The 25,805-nt window shown below is 34.2% G+C and overlaps 2 protein-coding genes across 2 annotated transcripts; both read right to left on the bottom strand.

Annotated features, from left to right (window-relative positions):
- Positions 1 to 699: 699 nt before the first annotated feature.
- On the bottom strand, positions 700 to 1,717 carry LOC133286439 (major latex allergen Hev b 5-like). Its single transcript, XM_061483856.1, has 2 exons — positions 1,623 to 1,717; positions 700 to 1,186 (listed from the first exon to the last, which is right to left on the bottom strand). Exons 1-2 carry the CDS (start codon positions 1,635 to 1,637, stop codon positions 734 to 736), a joined length of 468 nt encoding a protein of 155 aa, XP_061339840.1. The 5' UTR covers positions 1,638 to 1,717; the 3' UTR covers positions 700 to 733.
- Positions 1,718 to 14,624: 12,907 nt separating this feature from the next.
- Positions 14,625 to 18,029, bottom strand: LOC133286434 (uncharacterized). Its single transcript, XM_061483850.1, has 6 exons — positions 17,352 to 18,029; positions 16,321 to 16,432; positions 16,024 to 16,195; positions 15,717 to 15,901; positions 15,172 to 15,331; positions 14,625 to 14,937 (listed from the first exon to the last, which is right to left on the bottom strand). The coding sequence occupies exons 1-5, from the start codon at positions 17,786 to 17,788 to the stop codon at positions 15,197 to 15,199; spliced, it is 1,041 nt and encodes a 346-aa protein (XP_061339834.1). The 5' UTR covers positions 17,789 to 18,029; the 3' UTR covers positions 14,625 to 14,937; positions 15,172 to 15,196.
- Between the last annotated feature and the right edge of the window lie 7,776 nt (positions 18,030 to 25,805).

Here is a 25,805-nt window from a genome sequence, read left to right as displayed (position 1 = left end):
TCTTATTATCTTATTGATGCAGTCTTCTTTCTAAAATCAAACGAGTAGGTTGATCCGTTTACTATCAAAAGAACGTGTCACCAGTGTGAAGTAACCAAATACACTTCCACACAATGTTCATTAATCTTCACTTTTTCCTTTTTTCTCCCCGGAATGTCTTGCATTTATCGAACCTCAAAACATCTTGGAAGTAGAAATTCTTACGTAATTTTCCTTAAACCTAGATAGTCTACTGGTTCATATTTATTATGTATATAAGGTGAATTGTTCAGGATATATAAATTGAGGTACGACTACTAAGCAATATCAAAAGTTTTAGGCGGAGATAAAAGCAAAGCAAAAAAAGTATAGATTTTTTAACAAAATTATAAGACTAAAAGCAAATATGCTTCATTCAAACCAAAAGGAACAATGGAACATGTAACGACCAAACTAGTTGAACCCTTCTGGAACCATATCCCCTAACTTTTATCATAACCCATAGAATTTCTCGGATACACCACTTGGAATGCAAGCTGATGTGGAACAAATTCAGCTGTGCTTAGATGTGGCTACGTATCCTCGTAAAGCCATACCCAAAGACTTACCTTCACAATAACATTGATGATAAGTAAACTATAACAAACAAAATAGAAAATCTTTTCAACTTCGACATGCAAAAAGGTAGAACTGATCACAACAACTAGACTTCATTTGAACTTTCTTTCTTTCCCCTCACACACTTTCCCTGTATTTAAGCTTCAACCTTCTCAACAGAAACTTCTGCGGTGGCTTCCACTGCTGTTTCAGCTTGTTTGTTCTCCTCACATGGCTTCTCTTCCTTCACTGGTGCTGACTCTGTTTCAGTAGTTTCCTTATTCTCTTCTTCCAGTTTCTCTTCCACTTCTTTAGGTTTTTCCTCAGTTTTCTCGGATGCTGGGTTATCTACCTCAGGCTTAGTTTCCTCTGTCACTTCTTCTGTTGCCTCCTTAGTCTCATCTTCAACTGAGACTTCGTTTTGTGGAGCAGCCGGGGCTTCTGTAGTTGCTGCTGCTTCCTCCTTTGGTTCTTCGGTGGTTTCTTCCTTTGGTTGTTCTGTTTCTGGGGCAAGAACCTTGGAAGCTGGTTGTTCTAGAGTTGTTTCCTCAATCTTGGTTACCTCGATTGGTTCATTTTCTTTCACAGTTGTTGGTGCTTGCTGTGCGACCTGCAAGATCCATTTTCATTTAACTAAGCAATCTAAGCCTAAGCTTAACAAGGTATTTTCTTGTGAATAAAAAGACTAAGAAATTGATGGGAGCATGATGAAAACTAGCAATATGTTATGAGAAAAAAATGAATAGTCTGATCAATGTGTCGTGCTTATATTTATTATTGCGCAAGACTTCTTTTTCTGTATTACCATCCCAAATGCAATGCATAACTACTTATAATCTGAAGAGATCAAACGTGTTCTGTTTTGTTTATCAAGAATGGATCACTCATCACTGCAAACAAAATAAGGCAACACACAAAATAGTAATTTTGGGTCACAAACTTTTTGGTTTCCTTCATCTGCATAGACTATAGAGGATACTAAGCTACACATGGACAAATATTGCAATGTACAAAACCAGAGAGTAGTAACTGTATCTTTGAATTACCTCAACACTGGCCATTTGGAATGCAAACGTAATAGAGATGAAAGAAAGATTTAAGGGTGTATGAAGGAGCAAGGAAGGCAGAGGAAAAGAATGCTTGTTTCTGAGGTGAGGAGTTGATCAAAGTGAGAGGTTTATATAGAGGCGTATAGTATTGAATAGGAGAATAAATCTGGTGACACAGAGAGTGAGTGGCCACTTGGAAGAATCTTTTCAAAGCAGACACCTCATGTCAGTGACAGAAATTAAAGAGATCAAGGTACCCGAAATGATAATAATAATAATAAAAATAGATCATGTTAATGTTTTTGCTTCCTGTGGTTTATTTGTTTCCTTCAAAATTGAAGAGACAGCCTATTTTGATCAGAACTTGCTAATAAAACTATTTAAATTAAAATATTGAAAAAACTTCAATTTCATCCATGGTGGTTATAATAATTTTCGCTTAGCTTCATGGTTTCAAATTTATCACTTAAACTCATCGTAGTTATATAATATAAGATTACTAAAAAATAATCAATGGAAGCATTACACTCGTGAACTTTGCTTTAACTTTTGTCGAGAAATAAACATTGAAAGCATTACTCCTTGGATTGAGATATCGAGATTAAGATTATATGTACATGATAACTCTCAACTAGTGTAAAAAAATTAGGTATTTTTAATCAAAATGTCTTTTTTAATAAGGGATATTTTTGACTTTTTAAATATAATTTAGAGTTTTATTTATTAAGAATATTATCGATATTTTATATAATGAGAATATTTTAGACATTTGAGGGACTAAATGATACATTCTATAACTATGATGGGTCTAAGAGATAATTGTTGTAACCACAATGATTGAAAGTGAAATTTTTCTTAAAATTATTTACAAAGGCAAATCAGGCAATAAAAACGAAGGCAGGAGGCACAGGAGTATCACGTTTTTTCAAATTATTTTGTTTAAAGAAAAAATATTTTTTCACAAGAGAAGATAAGGAAATAATCCCAAAATGATATCTTAAGAGCTAGATAAAAAATTCAGGATATTTTAAAAAATTTACTTTTTTTCTTATTTCATAAATTTTACTAAAATATCCTGTATTATTTTTTCCAAACTCCAAAATAATATTTTTTTTTTTTTAAATTGTTGTAGATGATTTTATCTTAGTTTAGTTTGCAGAAAAAAAGTTTTAAAATACCCCTCTACGGAAATAATTTCTTTATATGTCACCTTTTTCAATTTTGCTAATTGAAGTTGTTATCTGGTAGAATTTAGTGAGCTCCGTTAGAAATGACTTTGAAAAACTAGTCCTATTAGTGGATCCCAAAGGGAGTCATCAAGTTCCGCCATGTGAACATGTGGTACAATTTTAAACATCCATCTTAAATTTTACTGTCATCTTTATTTTTTATTCCATATAAATTAAATTAAAATTATTATTTTATCATTAAATTATTTGAGTAAATAATATCCAACACCGTAAATAATTTTTATTTATCCGACATAATGTTTTAGAAAACCTGCAAATTCAAAGGCATTAAACTATCGTTGCAAATAATAAATTTAACATTTTTTTAACTTGTAACAATTTCAAAATATTGCTGTTGAAAAAAATAAGAATTATTCATAGCATTTTACTCAAATAATTTAATAATAAAATAATAATGCTAAATTTATAAATTCATTAAAATAATTTTTTTATATGTGAACATTATATTTTTTTACAAATTATGAAGAAAAAATTAATAATTAATTTGTCATTATTAATAATATTTAATTATTTTGTTAATTATTTTTTCAAAAAATAATTTTAATTTAATGAATTTTTTAAACAATTATTGCCATACATATCCTAAATCTCATAAAATTAGAATCTGGATGCCGTTCTAATAAATAAGTAATGATTTTCCGAACAAAACAGCATGGATGAACCGTATTCCAGGTATTTGTTTGGTAATTTAGAGGAAGAGGAAAGAAAGAATAAATTAAAAAAGAAATAAGTAAAAGAATAATCACTTTGTTTAATTGGTATCATTAAAAAAAATAGAGGGGAAGACTTTCCTATATTTGATTTTATTAAAAATTTGAGAATATAATAAACAAAAAATATTTTAATATACTTTATTGAATAAAAATACATTTATTTAAAGATTTACACAATCAATAAAAATGTGAAAGAACTATATCTTTTTCCTTCCAATTGTTTCATGTGAGATAAAATATATTGTTAAAAAGATATAATATAAAATCACTAAAGACCCATCACTTAATAGCTTAAGTTTTTGAGTTAAAATAATTTTTTATATGGTATCAAAGTCAAGGTGATCATAGGACCACAACTCATAAGTTCGATCATCACCGCTCTCGTAATTTAAGTTAATTAAGCGCAAAACAGAATAAAAAAAATGAATTTATGTAATATCTAGCCTTTAAGCTTAAAAAATTCTTACATAAGGAATAGGAATGTGTTAGAGATATATAATATCAAACTATTAAAAATTCATCACTTATGAATTGAAACGATTCTTTATATAATAAATTCAAAAGAATTATCCTAAATAATGTTTACAATGGACTATAAATGTGAAATGTGTGTTATTGAAGAATACTATTCGCGAGAGGGGAATCCATAGGTGATCAAGGAAACCCCATTACACTTTAAAGGATGCCAGTCTAAGTTCTGCCAAAAAGGAGCTTATGTCATACATAGTAGTTTCGGTCCCCCTAACAAACCCAATTACTTCAGCACTGCAGATAATTAGTATAATACACCTACCAAATAATTGAATGTGTGTAGTACTGACTGACTAAGGTTTTTGTCTTCTAAGGCTAGTACTAATTGAATGCAATATAACTAGTGCAGCTCTGGCATACGTTATGACGGAGCAGACACAATCCTCGGTGGCTGTAAAATGTGAAAAGGCTAGTGTTTTTTTTCCTCTGCCAAGGGTCAATATGATTATCAAATTTAAGGTCTTTTTATTTTTTCCTGAGAAGCGAGCTCCTTTTTGCTATGCAAAGATTTAAAATTGATGTTAGGCAAAGAAAAGGCAACAAGGGAGGCAGGGGGCGGTGGTGATGTGGGACCCTAAGATCACTACCATCCAAATGAACCCCACTCTCCATTGTGACCCACATGGACATCACAGTTGGCATTAAACAGAAAAGCAGAAAAAGGATGTTGGTTCCCTGAATCTGCAGCCAAATTCCATTTGGGCACCGTCCTTTCAATTTTTTTCCCATATAAAGATGGAAAAATCCACACCCTCAATGCTTTCCACGTCTTACTCTAGTGACATGGAGGCCACTTTCACCCCTACGATGTGCCACCTCACATCATCCCCTCTTTTCTTTCCTCTCATTATTTCTTTGGCTGAGAAATATACTCTCTTATTATCTATCATCTTTCGTGCAAATAAGAGAGTATCTTACAATCAGTGAAACAAAAAATACAAAAGAAAAAGAGACAGACTATATTATAAGATTTAAATTTACAATCATGTTATATATATCTCACAACTTTATCAACTTGCAACTATAATGTTTCAAGAGTAACTCTTTCTTTCCTTTTCTTCCGCTTTTTCATTTTCACTAATTATTATATGCATGAGTCGTGCCGTATTCTGCTTAAACTCCAATTCTAATTGATACGCTATCTTATTGAAAATTTGATTGACGTAATCTATATATAAAAAAAAAATAAAAAAAATTCCTTTCTTTAGAAATTTAATTTACATGAATTTAGAGCATACTTGAATTGTAATACTAAAAGTGGTTTTGCATGGTTAGAGTAAATGAATTGCTTTCGGGAAAAAGATCTTACGATGAATACATGCTTGAATCATTCTAACGTTGATGATATGGACCAATAATTGTCCACCACATGCAGACCCGTGAAACATGGTTTGAAAGAGATTCCCCCTTCGTTGATGATAACTTGGCTTTCCACCAAAATTAAGAAACCAAATTTAAATCCCCTATCCCCAAATTTATAAATGTTTATGCTAGTTTTTAGATTAAAAAAATAATATACATAATATCATTATTGATATTATTATATATCTATTTATGCAAATAGATATGACTGAGTCAAATTGTTACTCCTGTATTTAATTTCGTGGTTATCTGTAAGTTTGTTACTTAGTTAGTTAGTTGCCTAGCTGGCAAGTTAGTTAGTTGGTTAATAGGTTCATTAGCCCTTTTCTGTTTTACTCATGTAATGCAGCTTATATATAAGCTGATTACTCTTACTTTATTAATCAGATTTCATTTTACCCTTTTTACTCTGCTATGAGATCATTGGTATTCTCTCATTCTGATATGGTATCAGAGCTTTAGGGCTCTGATATTCATCGCTTCCGTTTGCGCTCTTTTCTTCTTCTTGTTCTCGTAATTTTACCTTGAAACCTTCGTCTTTCTTTCTGATAGCCACAGAAAAGCAACCATGGCGGATCAGATTCCTTCTCAAGGTAGTGAAGAAAATGGTTCAAATGCTACGCATGCAGATGTGAATGTAGATGCGGTGCATGGACCAGAAAATTTTTCAGATCCAAACAGTGTTTACTACCTACATCCGAACGAGAATCCATCGCTTGTATTAGTTTCTACACTAATGAATGGAAAGAACTACCATGGATGGACCAGAGCAATGGCAATGGCCTTGATATCCAAGAACAAGTTTCAGTTCGTCAATGGATCCATTTCAGTGCCAGATCTGACGGATCGAAGGTATGCTGCTTGGGAGAGATGCAATACCATGGTTCTTTCATGGTTGCATCGATCCATTACTGTTTCTATTTCACAATCGATTCTATGGATGGGTCGTGCAGTAGATGTATGGAGAGATCTCAAAGAGAGGTTTTCTCAATCTGACATTTTTAGGATTTCTGATTTGCATGATGAGATCTCTCGTCTGCATCAGGGAGAGAATTCAGTTTCGGATTTCTACACTAAACTGAAAATTTTATGGGATGAATTAGAATCCTTACAGCCAACACCTACTTGTAAGTGTGTTAAACCTTGTTGTTCGATTTCTTCTCAAGTAAAAAGTCTCAGAGACAGAGACTATTCCATCCGATTTCTCAAGGGACTTAATGAGCAATTTACTCATGTAAGATCCCAAGTTATGTTGATGGATCCCCTACCTTCAATAAATCGTGTCTTCTCCTTGATTACTCAACAAAAGAGGCAGATGCACTTGGAGAATGTAATGCCTGGTTCTAATGATGGAAATTCTAGAGCATTTTTCAGTCCAATAGAACAGCACACAGGAAGGGGACGTTCTAATCTTAGAGGCAGAGGACGTGGTTATAATAGTGGCCGTGGCAGGTCCTTTACTCCTCGTTTGTGTACTCACTGTGGAAAGACAAATCATACTGTAGACACATGCTTTGAGAAGCATGGGTATCCACCAGGATACAGGGTCAAGGATGTACATAAGGCAAATTCGGTTAACACTGGTTCTCATGAAGAAATGCATTCATATGATGATGCTAGTAATGCTGCTCATCTATATCTTCAAGAGAATAAAGAAAATTTTACTAAGGATCAATATAGTGCCATTATGGAGATGATACAAAAGTCCATGCAATATCAATCTGTGCAATCTGTGCAACAGCAACCTCAAGCACCTTCTCATGCTAGCAACTTAGTGCAAACCAAGGCATTCAGTGCTGAAGCCAAGGTCAATGCATTCAATGAACAGAATCCAGGTTCATCTACAGGTAACAATATGGTACAGTGGATCCCGGATACAGGAGCCACTGACCACATTACTCACTCTTTTGCAAATTTGATTCTTGCTAAAAGGATTGAGCCAGTAGCCATATCTTTGCCAAATGGGAACCAGGTCCATTCTTATTACTCAGGATCTGTTATAATCTCACAAACACTGACTTTATCAAATGTTCTTTATGTTGAAAGTTTCAATGTAAATTTGATATCTGTTACCAAACTGGCCAAAGAGACTAATTGTTGCCTTACCTTTCAGCCACTTATATGCACCATACAGCAACACCCTTCAATGGAGATGATTGGTTCAGCTGAATTGATTGGAGGGCTGTACATCCTTACTCAAGTTCATAATTCGAAGACAACACCATTTCCAGATAGAAAACTCACCAATATAGCATATGTTAAACCTTGTCCTATTGATTTGTGGCACTTTAGACTAGGACATTGCTCTTCCTCTGTACTAAAGTCAATGATGATTCAATTTCCTTTCATCTCTTGTAAGAATGTTGATAATCCTTGTGATATATGCCATTATGCCCAACAAAAAAAATTGCCCTTTCCTTCAAGTTCTACTGTCAGTAATAAAGCTTTTGATCTAGTTCATATAGACATTTGGGGTCCATATTCCATTTCCTCAATTCATGGTCATAAATACCTTTTAACCATTGTTGATGATCACACGCGATTCACATGGGGTATCATGATGAAGTTAAAATCTGAAACTAGAACACACATAAGAGATTTTGTCACATTGATAGAAAATCAATTTGGTGTAACCATTAAGACATTTCGTAGTGATAATGGTCCTGAGTTCTTAATGTCAGACTTCTTTGCTCAACAAGGGATTTTGCATCAAACTTCTTGTGTTGAATCTCCACAACAAAATGGTGTTGTGGAGAGAAAGCATCAACACATATTGAACACAGCAAGAGCATTGCTATTTCAAGGAAATATTCCTAAAAATTTATGGTGCTACTGCATTCAGCATGCTATTCACATCATTAACAGACTTAATTCTCCTATCTTACATGACAAATCCCCATATGAGCTATTATTCAATGAGTCACCTGTTCTGATTCATCTTAAGGCCTTTGGATGCCTTTCTTTTGCTTCCACACTGCAAGTTCACCGTTCCAAATTTGATGTTAGAGCCCGAAAGTGCATATACTTGGGACACAAAAATGGGACTAAGGGTTATGTCTTATATGACCTAAAATCAAAAGAAATTTTTATCTCAAGGAATGTTGTTTTCTATGAGAGGCATTTTCCCTTTTTTACTGATCAGCAGTGTGACTATTCCCAATTTGAAATTGAACCTACTGTCCTACCTACCTCTGTACCTATCCTATATGACTTACCATTACCTACTCTTCAATCCAATCCACCTATCCCTTCACCTTTAATTGAGGATCAATTTTCTCCAATACATCAATCCATTACTGTACCACTGCCTTCACACCAATCTGACTGCAATGTTGACCCCATACCAACTACTGTCCTTCGGAGATCAACTAGAGTGAGGATGCAGCCAAAGCATTTAGCTGACTTTCAATGCAATTTCTCCATAATTTTAGCTGAACACACATCTTCTCCAGGTACACACTTATCTAAATCTCCTCCTTTATCTTCTATTGTTCCATATGACAAATGTTCCTTTCCTTACTCTTCCTTTTGTCATAATCTGAGTTCATTTGTTGAACCTCGAACTTATACACAAGCTATCAGATCCAAGGAGTGGATTTTGGCTATGAATGAAGAGCTTGATGCTCGCACCCGAAACCAGACCTGGACTTTTGTTGATCTTCCCAAAGGCAAGCATCCAATTGGATGTAAGTGGGTTTACAAAGTGAAGCACAACCCTGATGGGACTGTTGCTAGGCATAAAGCCCGATTGGTTGCCAAGGGCTACAACCAAATGGAAGGGGTAGATTATTTTGAGACCTTCTCTCCAGTGGCCAAACTTACTACAGTCCGGTTATTACTTTCAGTTGCTGTTGCTAATAACTGGTTTCTTGAACAAATTGATATAAATAATGCTTTTCTTCATGGAGATTTGTCTGAGGAAGTCTATATGAAAATTCCTGAAGGCATTATGTCCACCAAAGAGAATCAGGTTTGCAAGTTACAGAAGTCATTATATGGCTTAAAACAAGCCAGCAGGCAGTGGAATGCAAAGCTAACTCTAGAACTTTGCCATCTTGGTTTCACTCAATCAAGTGCTGATCATTCTTTGTTTACCAAAGCAGATGGTGATGTTTTCACATGTATTTTGATCTATGTGGATGATATGATTATATCTGGTAACAACATGGATCAGATCAGATCCATCAAACAACACTTAGATACTTTGTTTCGTATTAAGGACCTTGGTCCTTTACATTTTTTTCTTGGCATGGAAGTTGCTAGATCTAAAGATGGTTTGATTCTGAATCAAAGGAAGTATGTCCTTGAATTATTGTCTGAAACTGGATTGGTAAATGCTAGACCAGCTTCCTCTCCAATGGAGGCTTCTTTACGTTTGCAACAAAATCAAGGAGATTTGTTTGATGATCCTGCTGCCTACAGAAGATTAGTGGGTCGTTTACTGTATTTGACAAATACTAGGCCTGATATCTCCTTTGCTGTGCAACAATTAAGTCAATTCGTAGCCACACCAACGAAGGATCACTATGCTGCTGCTACTCGGGTTCTTAGATACCTCAAGGGTTGTCCAGCCAAAGGTCTGCTGTTCTGTTCCAAAAACTCCTTAGCTCTGGCAGCCTTTGCTGATGCTGATTGGGCAACTTGCCCTGACACCAGAAAATCCACCACTGGCTTTTGTGTCTTCCTTGGCAACTCCCTCATTTCTTGGAAGTCCAAGAAGCAAAGCACCATTTCTCGTTCTTCTACAGAGGCTGAGTATCGTGCTCTGGCAACTGTTACTTGTGAGCTTCAATGGCTTACTTATCTGCTCCATGATCTCCAAGTACCGATTACTCAGCCAGCCAATCTCTTTTGTGACAATCATAGTGCAATTCACTTGGCTCACAATCCTTCCTTCCATGAACGAAGCAAGCACATAGAGCTGGATTGCCATGTTACTCGGGAGAAGATTGTCACTGGTCTGATTCGCCTGCTACCAGTTCCCACAGCTCAGCAACTTGCTGATATTTTTACTAAGGCATTGAACCCAGCTTCTTTCCATGGCTTTCTTTTCAAGTTGGGACTGTATGACCTCCACCCACCAACTTGAGGGGGGGTATTATATATCTATTTATGCAAATAGATATGACTGAGTCAAATTGTTACTCCTGTATTTAATTTCGTGGTTATCTGTAAGTTTGTTACTTAGTTAGTTAGTTGCCTAGCTGGCAAGTTAGTTAGTTGGTTAATAGGTTCATTAGCCCTTTTCTGTTTTACTCATGTAATGCAGCTTATATATAAGCTGATTACTCTTACTTTATTAATCAGATTTCATTTTACCCTTTTTACTCTGCTATGAGATCATTAGTATTCTCTCATTCTGATAGATATCCTGATATATAATGCTATGCATATGGTACAGTACATCCATAATCTTGGCCGAAATTAAATATTCTCAACCTAGTGTATGTGTTTTTTTGTTCATTTTTTTGTATTAAATTAAACTTTGTATTTTCCAGAGTGACTCAATCTTTTAATTTTTTTCACAAATAATAAATATTATGATGTTTCTAGCTGTAGACACGTAATATTAAGGTGGATTGTCACATCTCCATCGTGGCAAGACTAGCTCATATTACTTTAAGACTGAACCCGGAATTGCTGCTATGTGATAGCAACTTTTCATTGAACGCTCTTTCTAAACTCTAACCACAGAAGTGTCTAAATACAAATTAATAAGATTTGCATTATTCATTTCAACTTCAAGCATGGGTGGCAACGTAAGTGTGGAGGTTCACAACTGCAAGCAGGAAAAAAACAAGTGAACTTGAGGGAGTGTGTTTCCTTTTGTTTTAGTGGAAGGCATTCAAATCTATTATTTTTAAAGGATAACTAAGGGGTGTTTTCTATAAGTAATTATTTTAGATTCATGAGAAAGTGATTTTGACAATTCTATCTATCTATCTGATATAAGTATTGTGAATTTTTTTTCAGGAATTTATGTTTTCTAGTATTCTGATTTGTAAACATTTTTTAAGGTAAAATGTCATCCAAAAATATCATACTTTGGATTTTTAAGAGATAGAAAAATATTTCAGCCTTCACATCAATAGTGCCACGATGACATCACTAATGCCAAACAAAATTATTTTTCACGCCAATAGCGCCAAGATGATGCCACTAGCGTCACTCTACATTCCCGATAATATTCGACGATCAATCAAATATAGAATTAGAAAATCTGAGTCAATATTTCTGGTAATATTTTAGTTTACCAAACAATTTTTGGTCAAATTCTTGAAAAATTTATTTTTCCATTATATTCCTAATAATATGAATTTCCAAATAATAATAATAATAATAAATCATCTACCAAACACCCTCTAAAGTCTAAACCAGAGGGGGCGAGCAAAGTTGTTCTATAAATGGCCCCGTTACCAACCTTTATTTAGATGATTTTTTTTTCCTCCAAAGAACTTAAATAAAAAAGAGATAAGTTGTTTAACGGAAGCTTAAATTTCTAACGTCATCATCATATGTATAGTTGTGGATCATAAGCTAAATATTTAGGTGCAATTTTGAGCTAAATTTTTGAATAATTAGGTCTTGCTATTCTGAAAGTTGAATCTCCATCTACAAGAGTTAATTAGAAGGGAAAATTCCGACGTCCTTGTGAGTAATAATTTTTCTTATTTGAAGTCTCAACCATTAAGTTTTTTTTCTCTCTCATTTTTCCTTCTTAAAATATGTAAGTTATTTTGTCAATGTACGCTTATATTACTATAAGTGCTTGGAAATCATACCAGATATTGGCAATTCATTGTACCAAGACCTAAAGACTTATATGTCTTACATAATATACCATTAAGATATTCACGCTGGTAAGTACTTATAAGGAGACCTCAATTGACTTAACCAAAATTCAAATGGCATAGACCCCGTAGAAATTTCACGATCATCAGTGCCACAATAATCTGCCCCTGCACATAAATGATCGTCAACTGAACTGCAAGCTTATTCACATAAAAGTTGTGTTTTTAATCAGGGTATTTATACAAATTAGATTGATAATGCTATTCCACTAATAAAATGAAAAGAGAACAGTATTGCTGCTAAGTGTTTTTCAACTTCAAAGTTATATCTTATATGCGCAGTGTAAGAGATATTGGTTTTGGGTTGACAATTGGCCATGAATCCTCCGGGTATATGGAAAAATTATCCACTAAAGATAGGGTGTTTATCCATCAAATGAGTTTGGATCTGAAACCAAGTAATTACCTACCCAAAATTATAGGTATGGGTGAGTGTATTATAATATCTTCCGCACTCCATACCTACACCTAATTAAAATTATAATAAACTATTTATATATTTTTTGAATAAAGTTAGATGTTACACTTTTAAATTAATGTTTTTTGTTTTTTTTTTTTTTCATAATTAATTTTAATATTAAAACAACACTCTTGTTTTATTAATTTATCAAACAGAATATATATTAAAACTCGTACATTATATTTAACTAAAACAAAGGCAATTAATCCGATTTAGGATATTCATTAAGTATGATAATCAACATTAAAGTTATTAACTACACATGTATAAATTAAGGTACAGATATTTTTCTTAAATACGGATATAGAGATGGATACTCTGTTACGGAAGGCTTTGCCATCCCTAGATTGGTTCACAGAGAAAATTCTTATAGAATACTATATAAATGAATTTGAAAGCCAAGACCGGGACTAATTGTCAAAGCTACTTTTCGGAGGCATGCTTTGTTTTGGAAAGCGACCTGCTGGCAAATAATATCGTTTTGCCTTTGATCTTTCTTTTTGGAATTGTTTGGCAATGCCTTTGTTTGTTCTATTGTGTTCAAAATTAGCAACAACCTAGGTCCCTTTGCGAAAGTTGAGACCAAGGTGGGGTGGGACTTATGGTATCAGTCTATGTTCATCAGTATTTTGTTCATCATTGAAAATTAAAGAATATAGATGCCTCACCTTAGCTTTGCAAGAACTACAGCTAAAGTCATTGTGAATAATTCATTATAATTATCCACTATGAAGCTAGCAACATATTTCAAAGAAATACCGATATCGCATTGTCAAATCAAAATTCATATTAAAATCTTTGTGTGAGGTTTTTCTCTTAATCTCAGCCCCTCCTAACGGAATTTTTTTTTGTGCTCCAGGAGACCAGGACCACCCAATGATCTGGTGCTCCTTCTCACAACATCAATTTTTTATTTTCATTTTTATTTCTGTTATTTTTTCTCTTTTTCAATTTTACCCTTTCATTTACGCTGAGGGACCATCTAAGAAATGGTGGTCCCGGAGCACAATAAATAATCTCCCTCCGAGATTATTTATTGTGGTCTGGGACCACCATTTTTTAGGTGATCCCTTAGTGTAAATGGAGGGGTAAAATTGGAAAAGAGAAAAAATAGTAAGGATAAAAAGAGAAAGAAAAAAATGATGATGTGAGAGAGAGCACCGAATCATTGGGTGGTCCTAGACCATAATAAATATTCCCGTCATGCTGATACTTGATCATGCTACAGCCTACAATCTACAATCTACGTGTGATTTCAGTTCTAGAGTAGAATCTGATCGAGATTTGAGATAATGGGCCGGGTCATGCCATTCAGTTGGCCCAGACATATCCTCTACCACCAATGAAAGCCTAAAAGGCTAAAACTGAGCTACAGGATGTAGGAGGTTGACCTAAGAAAATAAGCCCCGAGTATGAGATTTAAACCTATTAAAAGCAGGTGAAAAAGAACAAGGAAATTTGTAGTATCAAGAAAGATGTGGTACATATTGAGTTGGCAATGTTACTGGCTATTAGATAATTGTCGAATAAATCTAGATACTTTACATATTTTATGAAAGACGCAAGATTACCACATATATATTCTTTAAGAAGCGTCTAGTAATTTTATTGGAGAATACAAGTTGTTTAACTCATCTATTATGAATCTTACCATGATTTGTGCATCAGAGCAACGAAATTGGCCTCTATTAGGTAGCGTTCTAAGCAATTTTAGTAAGTAAAATGGTTTATCAAATAATGATAGATGATATAATAATAACTGCGGAGCTAGTTTAGATCTGTAAGGAGAAAGAAGAATAGCTGCAAGCCTGCAATTAGGTCATGCATGTAAGCCAAGAGATTTTTACAAATCTAGTAAAACAGTAAGGTGCATTTTCCTTCGGTCAGTTGAGGGTGGACATTGAGAACTGATAAAATGCATAGGGAACCTAAAGGGTCAGATCATAAATATAATATACTTCCTACCTAGCCCAGGGTATATTGTCATTCTAAACAATGAACCTAATACCGTTCGGACAACAGACCGTTTAAATATGTCAATGAACAAAGAGATAAAAGAAAAAAGTTACAGGAATAAGTAAAAAATTCCTATATGATCTAGCATCAAGCAGAAACATGAAACTAAGGCTCCGCGCCGATCATGCCCTGCATCATAATAAAAGAAAAATAAAAGAAGCAGTTGTTAGTCAAATTCCATGTGTAAGTCATAAACAAATGACTCGTTGAAAAGTCACAATCAACGAAAATAACTCATGAACATTTAGTAGTTAATAACATGTTAATAACATGTAACTTAGGAAAGGAAAATGAGGCAGGGAGACATGCAGAGATATACAGAGTATGTGGGGAACAAAAATAAAGCAGGGGGAAAAAATTAACCTTATATGATAATAACTGATCAGCACTAATAGGTGTCAGACTGTTTAAATAGATGATGGCGTGCAAGCATCTCTGGTATTCCTAAAGCAGAAATGCTTTCACATCCAAGTAGCTCTTGAAGCTTTGCATCACATAATATCACCATTGCATTTAAAGGATCCTACGAATAACATGTAGCAATTATAGGTAAAACAATTATGGAGGTCAATGAAAAGAACTTGCTTAAGGAGAAGGACAAACCTACCTTCTTGTTAAATCTTTTTTGTTTACCTAAAAAGATCCATTACTTCAAAGAAAAAGACAACAGCTTTGAAAGTAATTTTTTTGGAAGAAATATAATAGAAAATGAGACTTTTCTTTAATTTGTTTTTGTTTTCAGCTTTCAATCACGATTTGAATTCAAATTTTTTTAATTTCTTGTGCAAACAGTTTAAACTCCACCAAAAAAGCGCATGATCTTCTTACTGTCTCCCTTTATTATTGGAATCTTAAACTAAAGATGTGGGCCTGCATGAGCAGAGAAAGTTGTGGACAAGGCTACGCACCTCCAAATGATTAAGCTTGATATACTCCCAAACAAGTCTTATGGCTTCAGATTGTTGCATTTCCCTTCCCCCAGTGCCCAAAAATTTAGCAAGCGCTTCAGATATTATCACAGTAGATGAAGCAGGTTCAGCACTTTCAATTGTAGATTCAGCATCCACCTTTCTTCTTTTAGCTTGTGACTCCTCTGGAGTGACAGCAGTGAAAGATTGTTGAAAGAATAAACAATTAATTAATAAACCAACAAAACCCCAGCTAGAAAAGATAGTAACACAGCCTCCATTTTTTATTTAGCTATTTACTACTTACTTGTAGGTCCAAGGGGGATAATGTGTTTAGCTAGCAACTTATTCATCTTGAACATGTCAGTGCAGTCTGTCTCAAATACCAAACGCAGAGCATCATCACAAATTATCTTTCTTTTATTACCAGGATCTTGAAGGTTGTTTTTCCTTATGTATGCCCACAGCTGCCTCACAATCTGAATTAAGCATATCAAAGTGTTGCAAAAGATTTTTTGAATTAATGATTCATTTTGGATAACTGAAAATTCATGTTTCAACCATGAATGAAGGACACAGAGGATCTTGGAACGGAAAACAATACCTCAGTTCTTGGCAATGCCGGCTCACCAACAATTGCCTGAAGCAGAGGAGAAACACCACAAACTTTGTTAAGACCACCTGCGCCGCCTCTTCTTTTGCCTCCAGTTGGAACACTGGTAAAACATTTATAAAGGATACGAACACACCATCCATTCTAATTAGAGACAGATTGGAGAAAATCTTGCATACTCAAAGCAAATTAGAATATAACACATGGCACAGATATTAAGCCTCTGCCTTCAAATAAACTCGAAAGCAAATCTGAGCAATTAGATGCAATACTCTAGCAATATGCAAGAACCTCTTGTCTGTAGATCTTAAGCGGAAGGCTAAAGAGTGAAGAAAGTCACAGTACAACATGGACGAGCATAACGCAAATTGTGTTCATGTTTACCGGCAGTGCTAATTGGGACAGCAATAGCATAATAAAACAACGCATTTTTAATTTCAAAAGAAGACAAATAACACTAAGCCAAAAACTATCATACAAGAAAAAAGGTTCCAGGTCAATGAATATGAATAAATAATAATAACCAGACTACCAGACAACAGCAACAGGAGAAGGCTAGCAAACAATAAGAGAATAGTTTTGAGAGAGAGAGATGTGGGGCTTCCAATAAACAAAATTACAAGAACGTGATGAAATTATCATACAGAAAATGACATGACATTAAACAAGAGTACAACTAATTAATCAAAAAAGAAAAGTGGGTAAAGCTACGAAATTTCAACAAAAGAACTACGGCTTCTAATGAAATACCAAAACAAACCCAACCATTAACAGTTTCCAGAAATGGAACCGTACTCCAACTGCACAGTAGAAGACCAAGCCAAGATCATAGCAGTACCTTGGACGAAAGCGAACAACTAAAACCCTAGATCGAAGCAAACAAAAAAACCTCGGACCTTAGATCTTAGTTAACGCGACAATGACCCAAAAAATAAAAAACAAAAAAACAAAAAACAAAACAAAACCCAAGACCCAGTTAACAACTTCAAAAGCAAAAAAGGAAAATAAAATAAAAATCCCACCTTTCTTTGGGTGCTTCAGGAGAGGCAACAGTATCGGCATTTTGAGGAAAGGCCTGACCTTTGCTAGTCGGTGGCTGGGACTGCGGAGGATGGTGTGGCTGCCGGAAGTTGATCTCGCCGGAGGAGTGGAGGGCAAAATGGGGGTGGGGATGGGTGGTTGGGAAGTGTGGCTGTGGTTGTGAGTGAGGGTGAAGGGCAAAATGGTCTTTAGGCGGTGGAAGATGATGATGAAATGGCTGTGGCAGTGACTGTGACAGTGTCTGTGGCCGGAGAAGAAAGTCGATCTGGTCTCTGATGAAACCGGCCTTGTGGGAGAGGTCTAACCCTAACTTGGCCTCCAGCTGCTGAACGACACCGTGTAACGTTGTTATAGAGCTTGGGTCGGAGTGACGTAGCAGAGACTCCACCCCTTTTGCTATATCCTGGTCCGACACCATTGTTTCTTCACTACCTTCATATACCAACAGAAAAAACTGACTCAAACGGCTATACTACACCTCCTCTCTCTATCTATCTATCTCTCTCTTCTTCTTCTATCTGTTTCTTTCTCTCTCTTGGTCTCTGTCTAATGTCTATCTCTCTCTTTATAACACCGAAATCACAAAAATACCCTTCATTCCGATTCAAAAATGGTTTGGAAGGAAATGACAACAGTACCACGAGCTTATCACCCACAATGAGTTGATAGATAGGGAGTAGAAGCGTAATTTTGTGCGATGGAAAAGAGGAAGAGCAGTGGTTGGGGGGGTAGAAACGTAAAAAGGAGAAAAGTTGCAATGGCAAGGCACCTTCTTTTTTGAGGAGGTTAGGGAGCAAGTGGTTAAAGATGAGGGATGGTGATGAAATGACACGAGACAAATGGATAAAGTGAAACCGTCTCAACTTTAGACTCTGGCAACGAGGTTTGAGGTAAAGTGAAAGCAATGTGGAATTACGTAATTGCCAATTACTTTAATAACTTCATATTGCATCAGAGAAGGGTCAACATTTGAAAATTTGAGTATGGGCTTGTACCCATCGGTGGTTAAGGATTAGGGGAGTTTGGTCAACTAAATAGGATTCTGGAATTGGTGGGGCTTAATCTACCACTGAACTAACACAGTCAACGCACAGGAATGGCGAATTCCATTCTACGCAACCACCATGGCCCTGTTTAAACCATCTTTAAATGCCTTCAAATCATAGTGATAGTGAAATAAGAAAATCTAATCTCTTTCGTATTTACCGTAAGGGAAGTATTTAATAACCCGGATGTAACACCATATGAATACTTCTTTTCTTTTCTTTTGGTAAATACACCGTCACCATTTGAATACTTTACTCATACTGTAATGTGCGACATAGGTCCTAAATAATTTAAATAATAGGTTCGGGCAAATTAGCGCGTGGCGACAAGAATAAACCGAAACTGACTCGGATATTAATCGACTGCAGTACTTAAAAATATATATATACTTGAAGCCCTTAGTTCCATGCGGGTCTACTTAAAACTAAAACAGTCATAAAATTGCAATATATTAGAATTCAAATAATGTGAGTTTGGAAAATTATGATGTGTTGTTATTTCCAAACATATGTCAAAGTTGACCTGCTCTTTTTGTCTTCAAGTTAAGATTTTTTTATACATAAAATTCTATTATGCAATATTAACGTAGATCACCAAATATCTAATTGTGATATGCTACAAGAAATTTTATATTAAAAAAAAAGTTTACGTTAATAGAAATAATTTTATAGGGCTTTATACATATAAATATAATGTCACGGGATAGAAAATAAGTTTCATGAGGACACAATAAATTGTTAGGGTCCACTAGTTAATTTTTCTCTCTCCTTATTATTGTCTCTGTTGGAATTTATTTATTTATTCTGTAACATTGTTATTGTATTTCCTAAATTTATATTATTGAGTTTAGTTTGAGACAAAAGTTCAAATTTTATTTATACCTCATTTTTTATGCATGTGTTTTTTTTTTTTTTTTTTAAAGTATGAAGTGTGTAGGTTTACTTAACGGTACTATTTTTTCCTTTAATCGTTCGGGTTATCAAAAAATAATATCATGATAAATGAGATAATCAAGTTTTGATAAACGATATATTGAAAAGTGTTTACACTAGCAGAAGTGTGACCTACAATAGTAGCTCCTCACCAAATCAGGGATTTTAACGTAATGATTTGGCTACTTTGTTTGGGAGTATCAATTTGAATCATGGGCTTAATTCAGGGTCAATAAAAGTAAATGTATTACAATATACGGTTTATCATTTTATTTTATTTTATTTTATTTTGGAAAACTTCAAAAAAAGAAAACTCGTAATTTTCTCCATAATCATTTACTCTCTCCCCAAAATTTTGTATCATTTACCTTCTTGACTTAAAGTTTTTTTTTATCATTTATCCCCCTAAGTGAGAATGATCAGTAGAGTGGTTCAATTATGACTATTCTCAATTCGTTACATCATCGTCGTTCTTCGTGTAAGTCCAAAACTGTTGGTTCTTCGCGACATGCAACTCGCTGCTAGCATCTTATTCGCTGCTGAAGAGTGGTATAATTGAGCGCTAACAAGTTTTCATCCTAACGAGTGGAGCCATTGGTTATTGGCTTTCTTTTCCTCTTAATTTGTTTTGGATGCTACCATTGTTATTTAGATTGCTTATCTTCAGAGCTTTTGTTTGATTTCATTTAAATAAATGAACTTAAATATCAGGGTGATAACAAATTTAATTGTATCATGTTACTTTAAACAAATTAAATTAAATGATCTACCATGTAGATATTGTATTCTGTAAAATTAATCCTTTGGTAGCATCGTTCATGTACAAAAATAATAGGTATACTTTCTTACTTTCTACTAGTAGTAGATCATACTTCTTGGGATCTATCGAAGATAAAACATCAAGTTGGTCATTTGTTGATGATTAAGCCTGCTGATTTTGGTTTATGGCAATGTTTTGTTGGGAAAAACAAACAATTTCCATTTTCAATTAAATGTGTTACGAATGGTTGAACACAAGAAATGGATATTCCAGCAACAATTATGCAACAGTACAAAACAAATGTAATTTTTAACTTGGAAAAACTCATCAATGTCAAGAGTAAAAATTATGAGACTGACTACGAGATTGCACCACAATAGTTAACAACTTAAGCACGTGTTATATAAAAAATCAATAGGTAATCACAAAACATGTGTTCCTACAAAATTACTGCTACCACTAGAAAATTCTAATCACCAATCCAAAATGTCAAATTAAAGAACTACAAGAAAAGAACACCTTGACCAATGATTAGTGAAAGAGATTTGCCTCTTTGAAACTCATTGCGTAATGTAGGAGATGACTACTAAACTTCATTGTTTTCGGTCACACAAAAAACTTTTAAAGTTTCCAATTGAAATTTTGAACTACTAAATTCAAAAATTATAATGCTAAAATTAGTGCAGAAGTTTTAGGTGAGATGGTTGTGTTGGACAAGTGGCTTTAAAACTCAAGATGAGGAGTGAATTGAGTTTTAAAAATATTTTTACCAAATGCCTCACTTTCCTTTTTGAAAAAAAATTTCTTGAGTTTCTACGATTTAAGACAAGTGGAGTGTGATGAATAGGAACTACGACAAATAAATAATAAGCAATAAATATGAATCTAACTATGCCAAGTATGCAAACAATGCTTATGTAAAGAGATCAGGGTTAGAGAGATTGCAAACATAGTGTATCCTGATTCGATCACCACCACCGTGACCTACGTTCAGACTGAAGCCGCTCGATCAACTTTTTCATTAATGATCAAGCTTTAATGGTGCTTGACAAACCACTACAACCTCCAAGATTTTGGTTCTTGGAAACCTTACACTTCCAATCACTTTTTAAGGCTACGAGCCACCTTTCCACTAAGGTCTCACTACCTCAACTCAAGAATACAGTAGGAGAGTGTTTAGAAATAAATAAGTACTCTTAAAGTATAGATTGAACAAGTTAAAGCTTATGTGTATTGATCAATATCACAAGAAAAGAGCTCAAAGAGATTTTATGACAAGATGTGTAAGAATGAGTAGTTGATATGTTTGATTCAAGAAGAATTGTCAAAAATGACTATATATTCATTAAAATAGTGACTCAAACTAGTTGGAGGCGTAACAAATGAATATATATGAGTATTGAATCGAAACTAGTCATTTGTAGCCGTTGGAATGTTTTCTGGTCACTAAGTAATCGATTACTTTTCGTGAAGTAATCGATTACTTTGTCTCTCCGTAAAGTATTTGATTACTTGTTAAGAAAGTAATCGATTACTCTCTTGACAGCAACTTAAAGATGTAGCGTTTTGAGTTCGAAAGCATTCCAACTTGCCTTTAACCATTTTTATGCAAATCCTTGACTTAATGAAAATGTTTTGAAGTTATAAAATATGTCAAAGACCTTTTCAATGGATTTTTTAATTTCTTTCATGTATGTAAAGCCATGGATGATACATGCACAAAAATAAGTATTCTTTGAGCTCATTAATGCAATATTACTCAATTACCTTTACTTTTGATTCTAAGTCCTATAGATGTACTACTTGTAGGTTCTTCCATTGTAGCTTGATTCTTGATCTCTCTTTGGACTTGGTCATATGTCTTAATGGTTTTGCATTTGTTGACTTGTTGAATTTCTTCCTTGGACTTTTTTTATTGTTGTAAGATGTATCACACTTGAAGTCTTCTTCCAATCTTGTTTGTTATTATCAAAACACTTGCATTATTGAAATCATTTTGAATGCGTTGGTTCCACAATCTTCCCTTTTGATGATGACAAACTCAAATTGAGAAAAAGGTTAGCATAGTATGTACTTTGTCAAGATGGTACTAAAACTCCCCCTTAATATATGAATAATCGAAAAAATTGTAAAAAGTGGAGTTATAGGTTTAATTTACCTTAATTTTACCTTTTAAGATCACTCTCCCCCTTTTTCTCTTAACATGTGCATATTTAAGCATAATGGGCGAGTTGTGCATGGTTTTCTCAAGTTGCACATTCTTCTCCCCCTTTGGAAACATGAAAAAGAAGGATAGAATCTAACATCATATGTGAAGTATAGGCAAACATGAAACCAACATACACATAGGGCAATATCAACCCCAATCCAAGACACAATAATCCAAGTCATAAAAGCCATAGCAATCCAACATACACAACATATGCACATGTCTGAAATGATCCAAAGGTTGCTACAGAAATCCGAGAGAAATAAAACAAAGGAACCAAAACGCAGATAAGGTCTCAAGCTAGAAGCCAATACATAAGCATAATAAAACAAACTGAAAGGAAATCCTAAAGCATGTAAAGGCTAAGCATCAAATTTGGGGCAAGCCAAGAGCAGTGATGTCATCATCTACTGGATCCTCATCAGTAATACCGAGATGATCCTCTATGTGCTTAAGACGCTCATCAATGTCATTCTTCATTCCTCATCAATAATTCATTAGGTTAAGACTACTAATCTTCATTGTTTCCAGTCACAAAAAAGACTTTTCAAATCTCTAATTAATATTTCAAATGGTTAGATCCAAAAATTATAGTGCTAAAATTAGTGCAGAAGTTTTAGGTGAGATTGTTGGTTGGCTTAACAAGAATTTGAGAATAATTAATTACTTTGGGGTAGAGCTTTGGGGAATTTTGTTAAACTTAGAGATAGCCATGGATAAAAGGTTCCAAAATATTTGGCTAGAATCTGACTCCTTAGCTGCCCTCCAAGTGATTGACAAAGGGTGTGATATCCATCATCCTTTTTTCCCTCTAATATCTAGAATTAGGTCCTTGGTGGATAGAGATTGAAATGTGTTTTGCTCTCATGTGCACAAGAAAGGCAATAGGGTGGCTAATTGGTTAGCATTTAATTTTTAGAATCGAATTTGGGAGGTCCAATTCTTGTTTCAACCACCACTTGGCCAACTTGTTAAAAATGATCTTATGGGAACTAGGTTTGCCCAGGATGATTAGGCTTTAGGCCTTTGTTGTTTGTTTTCTTTCCTTTTTCTCCGAAAAAAAAAGATATGACTCTTTAAATCTTGTTTCCTGCTAAAGAATTGTGCAAAAAATTGATTTTGTTTGCAAAATTTATGGTATCACAAGGAACCTCCAATTAACGATCTAATTATGCAGAATCAACTCAACGATACACAAACTTGCTCAAGACTAAACAACAAAGATATCTGGAAGACAGGAGGAAATTGATCTTTTTTTTGTTTTAGGAGCAAAATTGTAGTTATTCTTTTTATTTTGCTTCTCTTCTTTTTGTAAAGTGTTTATAACAGGTGCGCCTCCTTTTTACCTTTCGAATATATTCTCTTTCTCATTTTTTGCATAAGGGATTCCTAAAAATTCATTAGGCATTTAAGATAAAAGCCCAAGAAATTATCTTAAAAGGTCCATCCCAATATGAAAGATTAGGGTTTCCTTTTGTGAAAGTGAGAAGGAGCATACAAAAAAGAAGGACCAGTAATTACTGTTAAGGTGGAGAGAAAGGAGCGGCCATCGTAGGAAATATGTTGAAGAAAAAGGAGACGTAAAAACATGTTTGCGCAAATTGAAAGAAAGCAATTTCCTTCCACCTTCGATATCTCTTTTGTTCCCAGTTTGTTGGGATGAGGTTCCTCAAACCAACGTGGAAATAAGTAAGTCGTCAAGTGGAATTAAGCAACCATGCAGTTGAGGGTAGGCCTATTAGCGAGCAGGTCTGCCCAAAACACAAAGAATAAAGAGAGAAAATAAAACAATACAAACCAATTTTTAACATGTAAAACCTTTCCAAATGCTACGGAGTAAAAACTACAGTATCTAGTCCAAAAAATCTTTCACTATATGAATAGTAGAATTACAAGAGTTATTTATTTGTAAACACTAGAGGATTACATAAGTTCTCCACCCTCACAAGGATGATATGCACGAGTTCTTCTCACAAAGGAGGAATAATAACTTTCTTCTCCAAAGAGGTATACAATCACTCAAGCTTATCTACAAAGGAATCCTTAAACATGCTAGCTCAAGATTATCTTTTTTAAATTTCACCTCATTTTATAGATGAGATGGACTTTTACTAATAGGGTAGTTACATTCGTTGATATGATTCTTCAAACATTAAGTCTTGAGTCATTAATGCTCGACATGTTAAGCCACCAAAGCATTAAAGGAGAAACCAACCCGACACAGTTGGATTAAGTTGAATTTTTTTCCTTTCATTCTATATGGAAGGTTCCCCGTGATACCAGAAATTTCATGAATAGAATCAATTTTGAGTATGATTCTGCAACAAATAAAAAGATTTAAAGAATAATATTTCTTAGATGCAAGGTTGGATCAAGTTGAACCTTTGACAATTATTTCAACATATATTGTTATGCATTCTAATCGTTGGGATTTGTAATTGTAAACTTTAGACTGTAGAGGGAGCATTAATCATATTTTTTTTGATAGACTAAGCATTCTTAAACTTTAATAGCAGTTTCAGTAACATGTGATTAATGTGCCAATCAGGTAAAATGCCACCTACTTGATGTTAAAATTAGCTAAGTTTGAAAAGTCATATATTCCCCTTGAATATGATGATCCCTCTTATATTTTTCCCTTATCTTCAAACAACCTCCTCCAGCCACTTTATCCTCAGAGTACTGCCCTAAGACTAGGGATGCAATTTCCTTCTTACCCCCAAAAAAATTCAAGAATTTACTTTGAACAAGGTTTGAACTCTGACTAAAATAAACCCTTGGACGCTTATCTTGCCAACTGAACTATCCTTAAGGTATCGTACTTTGAATGAGTGAGAACATGTATAGCCCGTCATTGTAATTTAATGAACAATTGTGCTTTTAGTTTCTTGTTATTCGTCAACTTTGACTTTTTGATAATATTTTTTTAAGTATACATATTTGAATATTGGTTAGAACAATAGAAATTATAAATTTCAACCCTTTTCTTATTTTTTAAATTTATTTTTATTCGGATGATGCAATAAAATAAAATAAAAAATCTGATAACACAACCTGATCAAACCTAAATTTGAGTTTGTTCGTTTTGGGTTCAATTTTAAAAATTTGCCTAATTCAATTTAACCTAGCCTGATTTCACAAGATAAGACCTTTTGAGATGGTGAGATGAAATATAATCTTGATGGCTCAAAATAAAGATGAGAAATGAGAGAGATTTTGGGGTACAAAATTTATAAATGATAAAAGAGGCCGAAACCCACTAATGTTGGAGTTTCTGGCCGATGAATACCCGAGTATCTGGATGTGTACCCGGGTATTTAACTAAATACCCGAGTATAAACTTAAATTATGTAAGAACACCTATAATTCATGAAATATACGCGAGTAAATGGGTCAGTACTCAAGTAAATATGCGGTCAACGGTCAAATAATGACAAATTGGTGTTGTTTGGTGAAAATGTTAATTTTTTTTGAATAGTTTATAAAT

The sequence above is a fragment of the Gastrolobium bilobum genome, unplaced genomic scaffold (genome assembly GCF_033153095.1).
Source record: "Gastrolobium bilobum isolate Gb01-03AN ecotype WA unplaced genomic scaffold, APGP_CSIRO_Gbil_v1 utg16135, whole genome shotgun sequence".
In the NCBI taxonomy this organism is placed as follows: domain Eukaryota; kingdom Viridiplantae; phylum Streptophyta; class Magnoliopsida; order Fabales; family Fabaceae; genus Gastrolobium; species Gastrolobium bilobum.
The sequence above is the reverse complement of the archived record's forward strand: the minus strand, read 5'-3'. Positions and strand labels throughout refer to the sequence as shown.